Source organism: Heloderma suspectum, chromosome 2, assembly GCF_057233095.1.
Source record: "Heloderma suspectum isolate Gila_16-S chromosome 2, 16-S_ref, whole genome shotgun sequence".
Lineage (NCBI taxonomy): Eukaryota > Metazoa > Chordata > Lepidosauria > Squamata > Helodermatidae > Heloderma > Heloderma suspectum.
Genome location: NC_139459.1, coordinates 195,573,726 through 195,587,356, shown reverse-complemented (window position 1 = coordinate 195,587,356; position 13,631 = coordinate 195,573,726). Strand labels below are relative to the sequence as shown.

At 44.4% G+C, this 13,631-nt stretch overlaps 1 protein-coding gene across 2 annotated transcripts in view; it reads left to right on the top strand.

The window, feature by feature from the left end:
• The window catches only part of CA10 (carbonic anhydrase 10 (inactive)), a 445,075-nt gene extending 432,445 nt beyond the window's left edge, over positions 1–12,630 (top strand). For both annotated transcript variants that reach the window (XM_084832322.1, XM_084832323.1), the window contains exons 8-10: positions 6,700–6,854; positions 9,852–10,026; positions 11,871–12,630. In XM_084832322.1, coding sequence (XP_084688448.1) covers positions 6,700–6,854; positions 9,852–10,026; positions 11,871–11,893 — 353 coding nt within the window. In that variant the 3' untranslated portion in view covers positions 11,894–12,630. The remainder of the gene's footprint in view (positions 1–6,699; positions 6,855–9,851; positions 10,027–11,870) is intronic.
• Positions 12,631–13,631: the final 1,001 nt, after the last annotated feature.

Here is a 13,631-nt window from a genome sequence, read left to right as displayed (position 1 = left end):
GGCCTCCAAGGCAGTTTGGGGGTCCCTGTACAGCCCTACTTTCACAGCTGGGCTGACTTCTCCCACCCAGGCTGCGCAATGGCCACTTCTGGGCAGGAGAGTGTATAAGGGCATTCTGATGCACCTGAGCTTTGCTTGAGCAACAGGTTCTTCCTGAACTCTGGTACCTGTTCCTGTATCCTTGGTTAGTCTTTGGCCCTGCCTCTTGGTTTGCTCCTCGATCCTGCCAACTGGCTCATTCCTGACTCCTGGCTTGTCCCTGGCTTGTACTTCAGTCTGCTGCCCACTAGACAGGCCTGAAACAAACCAGGAAATACAGTTAACATTATATTTAATTTGAAGGTCATGTTTTGCATTTGGCTTGTTCAAAATTAACCATAGTTAGTAGTAAGCAGCAAAAGTAAAAGCTTCCACTTGGGAGGGGAACAGGGAGGGGTATGTGAGCCCTGTGCTCACTGTGACTCCTTCCTGCTCAGGCACACTATGCTAAGCTCAGCCCTGGGGGCCTCATGTGATGCTGGGGTGGGGGTCTTGCATACACACGCGCACCTTTCTCTCCACCCCTCTCCCAACGATCCTGCTACAGATTGCACTTTCCAGCAGGGAGTGATCTGTGTAAGGCTCTCTGGGGAAGAGAGTGGAGATCCTTCTCTCCACCCCCACCTCCAGTTAAACTAGGGCTTCCTGTCACAAGTGTGAAGATAGACTGGGGAGCAGACAGCCCTCCCCTGAGCTCTTTTTCTTCCTCCCGTTTAGAGAGCCCATTCTGGGGACTTCCCCTCAGGGCTCCATCTCAGCTAAGCACCACCACAGCCCGATGCTGTTGGTCGAGCAAAGCAAGACGAAGAATAGCCCAGCTGGGTCTAGGACGGGCGCAGCATTCTGGGGGGAAGCAGCAACAGGGGGCTGGAAGGCTGCCAGCAGCTCTGGCAAGGCTCTCTTCCACAGCGTGGCACCTTCGAGGGGGCAGCAAAAGACTGAGAAGGGAGGGGGAGGGGGAATGAGTGCCACTCAGCACATTTCGAGTGCACTGCGATTGCCATCTCCCTCCAGCAGCCCAGACAAAAGGACCAAGTCTGGGAGGTGGTGCCGGGGGGCCCATGGGAGGGGGCATTTGAAGATGGGGCTGCATGCAGCTGGCAGACCATGAGTTGTGTGCCCCTGATTTAGCAGAATGTGCAAATGTGGCAAGTGGCTAAAGAAAAGGTAAAACCTGAGTCCTGTAAGAGTGTGGGCCAGGTCTGCATTTCCTATTATACATTTCACTACCTCCTCTCTTGTTTTAACTTTGCTTTGCTTTCCATTTTTGAAGTAATCTATAAGTGTTATTCTCCCCCATTTAAATGTTGCTCTTAGAGTCATACATTTTTATCTGCATTAGGTATATAGGAGCATTACATACCTTCAGAAAGTGCTAATTAAGAGGTTTATGCTGAACACAGTTGTATGTGCTGTGTATGGAGAAATCTTAGCCTGTGGTTTTAATCTGCATTTGCTTGCACATTGTCGAATGTAGTTTGATTTGTTAGATTCTAGTCTCGAGCCCTACTACAGAATCAGAATGCTAGCATTAACTATTAACATTCTTACTGAATCAAAATACTATTACAATTCAGCAAGACTGCTAGCTACAGGAGGAGGGGCTGTGGCTCAGTGGTAGAGCACTTGCTTTGCATGCAGAACGCCCCAGGTTCGATCCCCATCAACTCCAGGTAGGGCTGTGAACAGTCCTCCCTGGAGAGCCACTGCTGCTAGTCAGTGTCGACAGTACTGAGCTAGATGGATCGAGTGGTCTGACTCAGTATAAGGCAGCTCCTTATGTGCTGACAAGTTTGGGTACCATGGGCTTTACACATGATTGTGCAATAAATGCACACTAGTTGCACATCCTGGTTTCCATACCTGATCACAAGTTTGTGCTTCTGTGACAGGAGGAACATATGTTTTGAAGCTTAGTGTCATAGACACCTATTGCATATTTTCCTGTGATCAGATTAGTGATGAACAATGCTGCTCACCCACTCATCCCTTCCACTACATTTTGTGAATCTTCTTTGTGTAGTTTCGTTCTAATTCCATGGAGGCTACGTACTTTCCTTCCCACCAGGGAACCACAACACACACACACAGTGGAAAGTCCCTCCCCCCGTTGGCCAAGATCTAAAGAACTCTAAACTCACCGCTAGACATGCCTAAAGCAGCTCTTTCTGTTTTGACCCATGCATTCTGTGCAGGCACAGGATACTTCACAGTTCTCAGTTAGAAGGAATACCTGGGAGTATCATGCAAGGTCTGAAATGTGGTTGTGGCACATTTTGACTGGTGGTGCAAAAGTGCCCCCAAGTGCCACTCTGCTCCAAAGATGAGAGGGTGGCATTTCAGTCTAGCAGACCAGTTCAGGTCTGATCTCTGCCACTTAGCATGGCTTTGGGCAAAACATTCTTAAGGTGCAGTCCCATACACACTTAGCTGGGAGTAAGCCCCATTGAACCCAGTGGGGCTTACTTCTGAGTAGGGATGTCAGAGAAATCCACAACAGAACCAAATAAGTTTGGATTTTTATGAATCTGACCTATGGATTCTGCAGCAGACCACCTTTTCACTATTGGGCGGATTCTACGGAGTTGCGGACCATTTTCTAGCCTTCAGGAATTTTGCGCAAATTTCATTGTAGGGAAATACGCAAAAAAATATAAAAAACAGGCAAAAATGTGAATTTCCCCCAAGCTAAAATGTGAAAATGTGCATTTGGGGAGAATTTGCACATTTTTGCACAGGTGAATTTGCTCAAACTTGGAACCTAAAAAAAAATCCAGTCCCATCGATGGGTGAATGATGGAACGAAAGGTGCCTGACAACCTGCGAAACACACTTCTGAGTATACATGCATAGGACTGTGCTGTTAGCCTCAGTTCCCCACCTATAAAATGAGTATAAAAGCTATCCAATAGGGCTGTTGTGAAGGAGATCACAGTAAGAGATGGTTAAACCCTTTGCTGTATAAATACAGACAGCACGAGAGGTACTGACCTGCTCAGATGGCTCTTGCGGGCTGGATCTCCTATTTATAGGCTGAGCACATAACATGCTCACTCTGAAATCTTCTACAAAGGGATGGCTCATTAATTAGCAAGGAAGGAAGGATGTGTTAAAAAAGAAAAAGTGGGAAGCCCAGTCATTTCTTAAAAGCATATTTTCTCATCGGCTTGAGCATTCCGAGTGAAATCTCAGTGCCTTCCGCACTCCCACTGCGCACACTAAAGGGCATTGGGGCTTCACTGAGCAGCTTTATTATCATACATTAACCTTAACAAGGTAGAACAATCTTTTTCTGCAGTGCAAGGGTAATTAAATCTAAACACTCTTGGCCTTTCCAGGATGTGTTGAACAAAAATAATAATTGTTAATCAAGCCCCTTCTCTTCCCCCCCCCCACCAACAAAAAAGGATAGTGATCTTTTCCAAAACATGGTATCACCAGCAACTAATGCAAAAAATGCAGTTTTACTTTTAAAAAAATAAAAATAAACTCAAATTCTGGCTGGAGGACTTGGGCCATGTTTCCGTGACAACGGAAGGAGAAGCTAATGGAGGAGTACTGGAATTTTTAAAAGGAATCGGCTTTTCTGTGAGCAGGGCTCCATGAGCAGATTCTCCAGAGCAGTAAAAATCGCTTCACAGAACATACTTCCTGGTGGGGGTGGGGGTTGGAGTGAATGTCATCAGACTGGCAGGGGCTGCTCAACCAACAAGAGAGGCTTCCTCCCTCTCCCCTCCCCTTCTCTTTTCCTCTGTAAGTCCAGATGTGCCTGCATTTCAGGAGCAAACCTCACTGAGCACAGTGGGAGTTACTTCCAAGTAGACACACATATGCTTGTGCTGGGAAGGGGGAGGAGAACACAAAGATGGAAACCAGCCCCCATTTTAACCCACAGGACCTCATTGACCATAACGGGAGTTACTTCTGAGGAGACACTAATGGGTTTGTTGTGGGAAAGAGAGCAGTAAACACAAAGACAGAAACCAGCCCCCATTGTACCCCGCAGGATCTCTATAAGGAAGCTGTGAAGTACTTACTTCCTAAGGCAATGAATTGGAGCCTCAAGATCGTGCTTAATTGCACTTAAGGAATTGGGCTTTAAAGTGTGCAATTTCAGTTGAGTGGGATCTCTGTAAGTTCTGATGTGGGCATTCAAAGACAAGCCTCATTGACCACAATGGGGGTTACTTCTGAGGAGACACTAATGGGTGTGTTGTGGGAAATTGATGGGAACCAGCCTGCATTTTAACACACAGGATCTCTATAAAGAAGCTGTGAAGTAGTTACTTCCTAAGGCAATGAATTGGAGCCTCGAGATCACGCTTAATCGCACTTCAGGAATTGGGCTTTAAAATGTACTGTGTCAATTGAGAGGCTTCTCTGTTATTTCTGTGGTCATTCAGAGGGCAAGCCTCATTCAGCACAATGGGAAGAAACCCCCTTGACTGGGGTCACAGTGAAAGGCACACCCCTGGGCACAGCTAGCATACCCGAGCTAAATGCGAGGGTTAGGGCACACAACAACTATGCCAGGGAGAAAAGGAAAAGAATCAGACTTTAAGCAATCTCAGGAAATTTGGTTCTTCCCTGATAAGCTCCAGGGTGGCTGCTGGATGGCCATGATGTCATGTATCCCTAACGACCTCAGTGGAGTAAATCACTGATGAAAACACACACACACACACAACTTTGCACCCTCATGCTATGGAAGCTAGAGTAACTGAAGGACTTGTTCATGCCTGACATTATGTAGTCTATCAAAATATTTCTAACCTGCCCCATATCAAGTCTCAGGTCAGCATACAATCAATAAAAACAATTTAACATCAAAGTGTTTCAGTCCTGCTTCCTTCTGAGACAAGTCCTGCAGAGGTTTGTTCTGCTTACTTCACAGCAGATGTTTGGTACTTGCGATGCTGTTCAGACATGCTGCTGAGTTATTCTTTCCTGCTTACTTGTGAGTAGACATGCAGATGCTTGTCCTGCTTACTTCTGGGCAGACATGTCTCCTACTATAAATTGGTAACAATGGAATTTGGGGAAGGTTGGATTTTTCAGCCCTGCCCAACTTTGCCTGTGGCCCAGCCCCCCAGTGGAAAGTGACACCCCAGGGCTTCTCGAAAATAGAATCCAGCTTTTGGGCCAAAAACGGTTCCCCGCCCCTAGTGTAAGAGGTGCAGATTGTGTTGTTTTTTATAGGAATTCACAAAGATTGAATTAAGTTAAGCATGTGCTTGAATCCCTCCCACTGACATCAGTGGGCCCTCAACTTGTTTAACTTTGGCTGGATCAGGCCATGCAGATCCTGCATTTGCACAGAGTTTCCATAACAGGTGTCTCAGGAGCATCTGATTCTAGCACAGAAACTCTGTGTGAAGGGGAGCTGCATGTGACTGCCCCCCCCCATCAAAGTTCAGCTAATGGTGATGAGGTTATCAGTCCAAGCAGAAGTTGGCTTACCTGGACTCCAGGATGTACCAAGGACTGTGTTTGCCCTTTCACTTTCTTTTTCTCTCAACATGCGTACAATGCCAGAAATGGCTGGAAAAATAGCAATGTTTTATTAATTGATGCCTGACAGCCTCTGAAAACCTACGGCTAGTCATAACATAAATCTTCCCCCTAGGGTAGAGAGATAAGACTGCTTGTTTGGAAATTGAAGGGCAGGCTAACCTCTAGGAAGGCAAATATAAATAAATTAAAAGGAGGAGGCTTGCTTGTGAAAAGGGAGGCTGCCTGCCTGCTTTTGGAGGACCTGATTCCTAAGTTTGGAATTATTGGGAAGAGAAGGGCATTAGGAGCTACTATTTGATTTATTTTCCCTTTTTTGTTTCCTTATTCATATTGTCTTTTATTAATATGTTCTATTCCGTTTTTGTAAAGAATAGAGATCTTAAATGAAGGGAAAGGATCCATACGTTCCCTGTATAATTGACGTCTGTTCAATTTCCTTTGTGTAAAGATAATTCATTCTGACTGAGGATCTACCAATCCCATATTCAAAAGGGGTTTTCCCCTTCAAGTTTTGGGAAATAGGTTATTCAGGAAGGTGACGCGTCTCGTTTCAGAAATGGTCCCAATTCATGATAGCTCTCTCTCCGTCTCCCTCCCCCACATTGAACCTGCCCATGTAACCGTATCTGGTAGGGAATCCATCCAAACAGTCCACATTTTTAAATAAGTGATTCCCCACCCAAGAGTGCAGAGTGGAAACAGTTCCATTCTGAAAGTCAAAAAAAAATCCTACTCAGCCAATGGTTGACCATTGTGCTGTTTAGATTAGGGTGGGAGGTCTGCCAGAACTGCTGTCCTGAGAAGGCGAGGCCACCTTCAAAGGTCCATGGGCCACTGGTTTCCATTGGGTTGGGTGCATGAGGCCCAGGGGTGAAAGCCAGCCCAGCCATACCCCATGCTGCTGCGTTGTGCTCCAGTGGCTTTTCTTTTTGTATGAGTCGGGATGAGGGGACATGTAGGCCATGGGGTCTAGGCCTAACTTCTTTGGAATTGTAAGATTGGACTAGAAGTACATGGGGTTCCTTGCATTAGGTCCCTTTGTATCAAAATTAGACTTTATATCCTTTATGTAAAGGACAACAACATTCATCTTGTGAGCTTGAATGCTGCTTTCTGCTAATAATTTCACCACAATTTCTTCCCTAGATGATGCATACTTACTGCAGGGACTTAATATTGAAGAACTTTACCCCGAAACCTCTAGTTTCATTACATATGATGGGTCAATGACGATTCCACCCTGCTATGAAACAGCAAGTTGGATACTAATGAACAAACCTGTCTACATAACAAGGATGCAGGTAAAATAAAATCGACTGTGGGATGTAACGCTTGACCTGTTAGAAGAATGAATTGGTGTCCTTGTAACGTCATATGTGAAGTCAGAATAAAGAAGAGGTGTGTAGAACAACCTTCCCCAGCCTGGTGCCCTGTTTTGCACTTCAACTCTGATCAGCTCCAGCCAGCATTGCCAATGGTCAGGAATGCTGGGAACTGTCATCTAAAACATCTGGAGTTCACAACATTGGGTGTGGCTGCTGTAGACAAAGATGTGGCTAGTTATTTCAAATATGTGAACTTCAGCCTTCCTTCCTCTCCAGCCCCGGGCCATAAGCACCTCTTCTCTCTGCCCATTATCCTCTTTTCTTTCTTTCTTTTGCTTTTCCTCCTCAGACTCCCACCTTTTCCTTTTCTTTCTTTCCCATACTTTTGTGGAGCACTCCCTCTTGCAAGCTTGTTTTTATTCAGCCCTGCTTCTTTTACCCTTCCTTTCCTAGGATTTTTCACCTGCCCTACCTTAGCGTCAGAGGAGCTCAGCCCATCCCTGTTATAGGCCTTTCTGACTGGCCAGCTTCTCTGTGACAGAGATGTAGGTGAGCCAATCATTGCCTGAGGCCCTTCAGACTTACCAGATTCACAATCACAGGAAGGCAGCTGAGTAGTCAGAGCCAGAGACTTCATCAGCATGCAGCTGTCCTTGAACTCTCTTTGCACATTATAGATTTCTGAGATGGGAAAATATCTATCTGACTCAGGCACTTTCTGAAATACTCAGGCCTCAAGAAAAGCATGAGGAATTTGAACTGGTTTCTAAAAAACAGAGCTATATATTTGCTAGCCTATGACGTGCATGTTGTAACACTTGCAAGACCGCACCATGCCTTTTAAAATAAACGTAATAGGAAGTCATGGCCACTTCCTACTACTACCTTCTACCAGTGGCTCCTACCTAAAGGGCTTATCAGATAAGCAGGACTTGGACTGATTTCACTTGTGCCACATAAAGTGCTTTGGAGCCTCTCTTGGAACTTTTCTACATGAGGCATTTATTGTGTGTTCATCAGTCCCTACTCACATTTGCTTATGGGTTCTTTAGACAACATTGTGGCCCTCCAGTTTCACTTCTGTTTGTAAACACCACTTTCAGCAAATGTTTTTAGGGCAGGGAAAATGGGCTATTATCTCTGATGGCAAAAGAAAACGCTCTTTCCACCTGTGCATTTGTGCTATTCCACCGTACCACAGTGCCACCTAGAGGTTATGTACTGGAAAAGCAAGAAAGGAAACGCTCCTCATGTAGTGCTCAGATCTCAATTCTGTTATGAAACTCAAAGTACATGCAGCAGATTAACAGCTTCATGTTGATAAACCCTCAGTGCTGGTGTGCATGTGTGAAAGACAGAACTGCAATTTGAAATGTTCCTTGTATCAGTTTTTTTAAATCAACTGATGATCCTCCAGGAAGGTGGATTTAGAATTGCATTTTAAACTTCCTACAATTCTTATCTCACCTGTGAGTAGGGATACCCGTCACTGGGAAATCCGACCCTTTTGGAGCTAGGCAGACTTCCATGGCACCCCCAACTCGGCCAGCATCTGCAAGCAGAGCCTGGGATCTCTTTCCAAAACCCTGGGACTTTTTTTTGGGGGGGGGGAGTGATTTGTGTAAAACACAGTTTGCACACCTTCCAGTTGCAATTTCCGTAATTTACACAAATTGCTTTTCACACTTTTTTTTTTTTTTAACGGAAATCTGCAAACCAGCCTGACTCGATGCAGATCGAGTCAGGTCAGCTCGTCAGAAAGCAAGCCAGAGTCCAGGAGGCTGAGCTGATTAAAGTTCGGAGAGTTTCACCCCCCACAGACAGATTCCTCCAGCATCCCTACTTGTGAACAGAACTGGCCTATCTGAAGCACAGTTTTAGTCTTACACCTGCCATTTCTGTTCTATGAAGTTGAATACATTTCTGAGTGGTTTTGTTTTACATGTTAACTAGGGGGTGCAGCAAAATGACACCCCCCCATTTCTGGGTGGTAGATTGGGGGCGGGGGAGGTGACAGTTTTCAGGGATGGTTCCCTGAAAATGGTTCACTTTATTTCAGGGGCACTTAAGGGGGTTTACCATGGTGGTGGCAGGCCTCCCCCCCCCACCACCACCCATTTTCATGTAAAAAAACCCACTACATTTTTTGTTTATTTATTTAATACATTTTGGTACTGCCTTTCTGCATCCAAGGTGCTTTACAGTTTTGAAATACTGAAACAAACTTTACCCAAAAAAGAACCCCCAATCACTAGAATATAGTTCTCTCAGGCTAATGATACAAGCTCCGTGGCTTGGGCTTCCTCAGTTTATTATCCTTTTAATGCCACAGACAGCTGAAGCATTTGAAACGATCAAAAGATAGATGAAAAGAAAGGGGCAATACCAGGTGCCACCACACGTGGCATTTTTAAAAGGTAAACAAGCAACTGTTTTACAACATGCAGGACTTCAAGTCATCATCTGTCCTGCATAGCTTATTCACTCATCAAGAAACATTGTTCCTCCTCCCATGAAGCTTCAGCATGTAAGAGCTTCTTCAAGCTAACATCTGCAATCACACCTGAGAGGGATTCTAAGATTAAACGAGAAATATGTTTGATTTGCAAAACCTTTACTTCAGCAGTTGTTATCGGATCAAGTTCACTGATACAATTTCCAGGGCTCACAGAGCAAGGCTTCAGTTCTCTGCCGCTCCTTTCCCCTCACTCATGACTACCAGAAGCAGAATAAATTAGGCCAAGTAAGCAAAATAAATTTGAACACCTGCATTTTGCATGACATATAAAAGCTGCAGTATTCAGCCTTGCATGGTACAGAATTTTTCCATTTTATTATTATTTTTTAAATGCAGAATAACACAAGCCTGACAGTACCTTTTACTGGGTTATGGGTTTGCTCCAAGGTTTTGCTCCTAAATATGAACAGATGTAAATCTTGTTATGTTATGTGGGTCCATTTGTGTTTGTGCAGATGCATTCATTACGATTGCTAAGCCAGAATCAGCCTTCACAGATTTTCCTGAGTATGAGTGACAACTTCAGACCAGTCCAGCCTCTCAACAATCGATGTATCCGAACAAACATCAACTTTAGTTTACAGGGGAAAGATTGCCCAAACAATAGAGCACAGAAACTACAGTATAGAGGTATGTTCCAATACATTATTTCCATTTTAAAAGGATTGCTTTGACAGTTTCTTGGAACCTTACTTAGGAACATAGGATGCTGCTTTACACCATTTAGCCTATTTGTTCATAGAGCCCAGGATTTTTTACTCTGACGGGCAGCAAGTCTCAGCCAGAGAGGACCGTTACCTGCTCTGTGACTATTTGACTGGAGATAGAACCTGGGACTTTCCATATGCTAACCGTGTGTTCTACCACCAAGCTATGGTCCCTCCCCAAAACATTCGCAACAGATCTCTACAAATTCAACCAAATAATGCATATGGGAAAAAGTAATATGAATCAAATGGTGACAGGTGAAATCTGACCATCTGCGTAAGCTGGAGGAGGACAAACAAAGATATTGAGTTAAAAACAAAAGTGCTCGAAACACTGAAATGTCTACATATGGGAAGTGATCTCTTCTGAAGAATTCTCCACAAATGTACTAGGGGATAGCCTGTGTCTCTTATAAACCCCAAAAGAAGAGAAGTTATTTTAAAAAAAGTTTAATGACAAAGCAACCAATGAAAAAAGTCAGTTGGGGAACAATCCTATGTTCCCTAGACAGCGTCTGGGGGACATCGGACATTTTGGTTTCCTGGCTCTGAGCTCAGAGACAGGGTTCCAGGCTCGAAACCAGGAAACCATGCTCTGTGCCCCTTCTCCCACCCGCTCACAGCCAGCACAGAAAGAACCACGCTGGCTGCTGGTACAAGCTCACAAATGCATGCTCATAGGGGGCGAATGGGGACGGGGAGGGCACTGGGGATGTGGGGCTACAAGGTATCCCCAGCTGTCCCCAGCCTCCTCCCCGTCCCCTCCCTGAAGCCTCCATGAGATGGGTGGAATCGCCTGACTAGCTAAAATGCAGAGCAGGAGGCACCACCTACCTCTTGCTCTGCACTGGATACTTGTCAGCCTCAGGGTTCGGAGGCTGACGAGCACGCAGGGTGCATCCCCCGAACTCGGAGGCTTCCAAGATTCCTGTGCCCTGGTGGGCTGAAGCTGGTTGGGTAGGAGGAATGGTGGAGGCAGCCCCTGCCCCCAGCCGCCCCAGCCTCCAATCTCCTATATTTCACTAGGTGGGCTTTTCGGTGCTTTGGAGGGGGAGGGAAGGAGGCTGGAGGAGGCTTAGAATAAATCGTATCCTGGCCTCTCCGGTCTCCTCTTCCTGCTGGAATGCTCCCTTTTCTCCTTCTCTGAGGTCAGTTGTCCAGCCTTGAAGAGACTAGAAGACTGGCATAGTTCTCTCTGTGCTGGCTACAAGGGAATGGGGATCTCATACTCCCCCTTCTGACCTTGGAAGGGTTTTCCAAGCCATCCATGACCCCTGGGACACTCGCCCAAGGACCATAGGATTGTTCTCTTAGATAAGTATTAGAATTGTATCCAGGCCTATTTTGTGCCTAGACACTGACAAATTACCTAACTTAAGTAAAAAGGCCCATGGCTCACAGTGTATCTTACTACCACAACCATTAAAATATGCCACTGCTATAAAATATTCTGCTTTCAGACATCAACTGGTCCAATGGACTTTCATGTCTACAAGGAATGAAATGAATAATTTTTATTTGATTGTTTCCCCTGATATCACATTCTTCCATTTTCTTTCTCCCACTCTCTCGTACACACACGCACCCACACACACCACACACACACTTCTGGTGCTGAAAACAACCTTGGAAGCCACATAATACTTCTTTTTGTTTCTTCCTTTGTAACTACCCTAGAAGGCACTCCTACGTGGCCTTCTAGGGTAGTTACATGGATGCTTTTTATGATGTCATTGTGGAAACCTGTATGTCGCTTTTCCGTTTCAGTAAATGAATGGCTCCTCAAGTAATTAAGACAAAAGCAGGAAGAACTCTTAACCTCAGAGGAATGCTACTACTGTGAATTGACGTAATACAGAACGCCCCAGCCTCATTCAGTCTTCGGTCTTTGTACTTCATAGATGGCGCGCGTGTAGCCCTGCTCCAACAAAAAGGATGCCAAGTTGGGAATTCAGCTAAATGAAATTTATTCATATGGTCAGTCATAACAAAAAATAAAGACAATATCTACTGTTAACCTGATTACAATTTTGATACTGTTTTCCTGAAACTACGATAGCTCACAAGGAAAAGACTTTTCAGACTTTGTACATATGAAATTCCTTCTCTGTTCCCTTCCTCTCTTCTCCCCCCTCCCATCATCCCCCCATTAAAAATGGTGGTTCACTACCACATCCAAGTGGATTTGTGTTCTGTGTGCCAAGTAATCCTTGGAAAGCTCTCATTATATCACACTCATTACTGGTTACTGGCAAAGCAGAACTAGAAGACTGTAAGGGAAACTTATTTCTGGATCATGCTCCTTCTGTTTATTTAATAATGGACAGATATTGAGATAAGTATTGTAAATAGATCACTGAAGAATATAAAGGAAATTGAAATATTTTCCCGTCATCACATATCTGTAGTAGGAACTGCCAAGACTGGAATTAATCCATTTTTCTGTTTCTTGTTTTACAAAGGTCATACATTGTGTTTGGTTACTGTTAATAATTCAATAAATGTGTTTAACAGATTAATTTACTACACTCGCTTTGGTTTACTTTTTTCTTCCCAAAATGAAAAGGCTCTAGACTTCTGACTACATGAAACAAAATAAAAGACCTGAACTTATTTTATTTCTTTATCAACAGTTTGGCTAGGCTAAAAGCAATTGGGAATCCATTTAAATAAGGTAGTGCAGCTTTAATTCCAGCACAGGATTAACCTAGAATAGGATTTAGACACCAGAAGCATTCTAAAATATCTTAGACTTTATCCAGTTAGGGCTCAATCCTATGCATGTTTAGATAGAGAAAAGGCCTACAGCTTTGCTGACTGAGGAATGCTGGGAGTTGTAGGCCTTTTCTCCATCTAAACATGCATAGGATTGCGCCCTTATACAGTTAGTTCATAGTAGAGCTGAGCTTAAATTTCTCTAGACATATTCTGAGAATTTCTGAGATTTCCTTTTTTCTCACCCCACCCCCTAAAAAAAGAAGGCCATATTGCAGACTTTTCTTTAAATATTTTCCACCATTTTACACACACACAAACACACACACAATGCCCGGGGCATTGTGGAGGATACAAAAAAATAGTCACTTGAATAGGAGCATAAAAAATATTTGGAGAAAAAGAAAGAAGATGGGTTACTGCCACTGCTAATGGTGAGCCTCACCTATGAGAAATGTTAGAAAATTTCCCACACTCTGGAGAAATTTAGTGAAATGCCCCCCTCCCCAATTTCTCTGCCCACAAATAAGGTGGAGAATGTCAAGCGGCCATTTGCACACAGCTTTAATTCAGGGCATGCCCTTACATCCAGGTCAGCAATTAAGTTTCATTGGGCCCTATTTTGAATCAAGTGAGTCTAGAGAGCCAGCAACATTGGTTCCCCCCACTGGATCGCTCAAGCTCTTTGACCTCCTCCTCATGTGAACAGCAACAAAGAGTTTGTCAGAGTTCTCTACTCGTGCACTTCAATTGCACATGAGCGAGAAGCAAAAACTGATGCATAAGGGAAGAACTCAGAATCTCTTTCGCTGC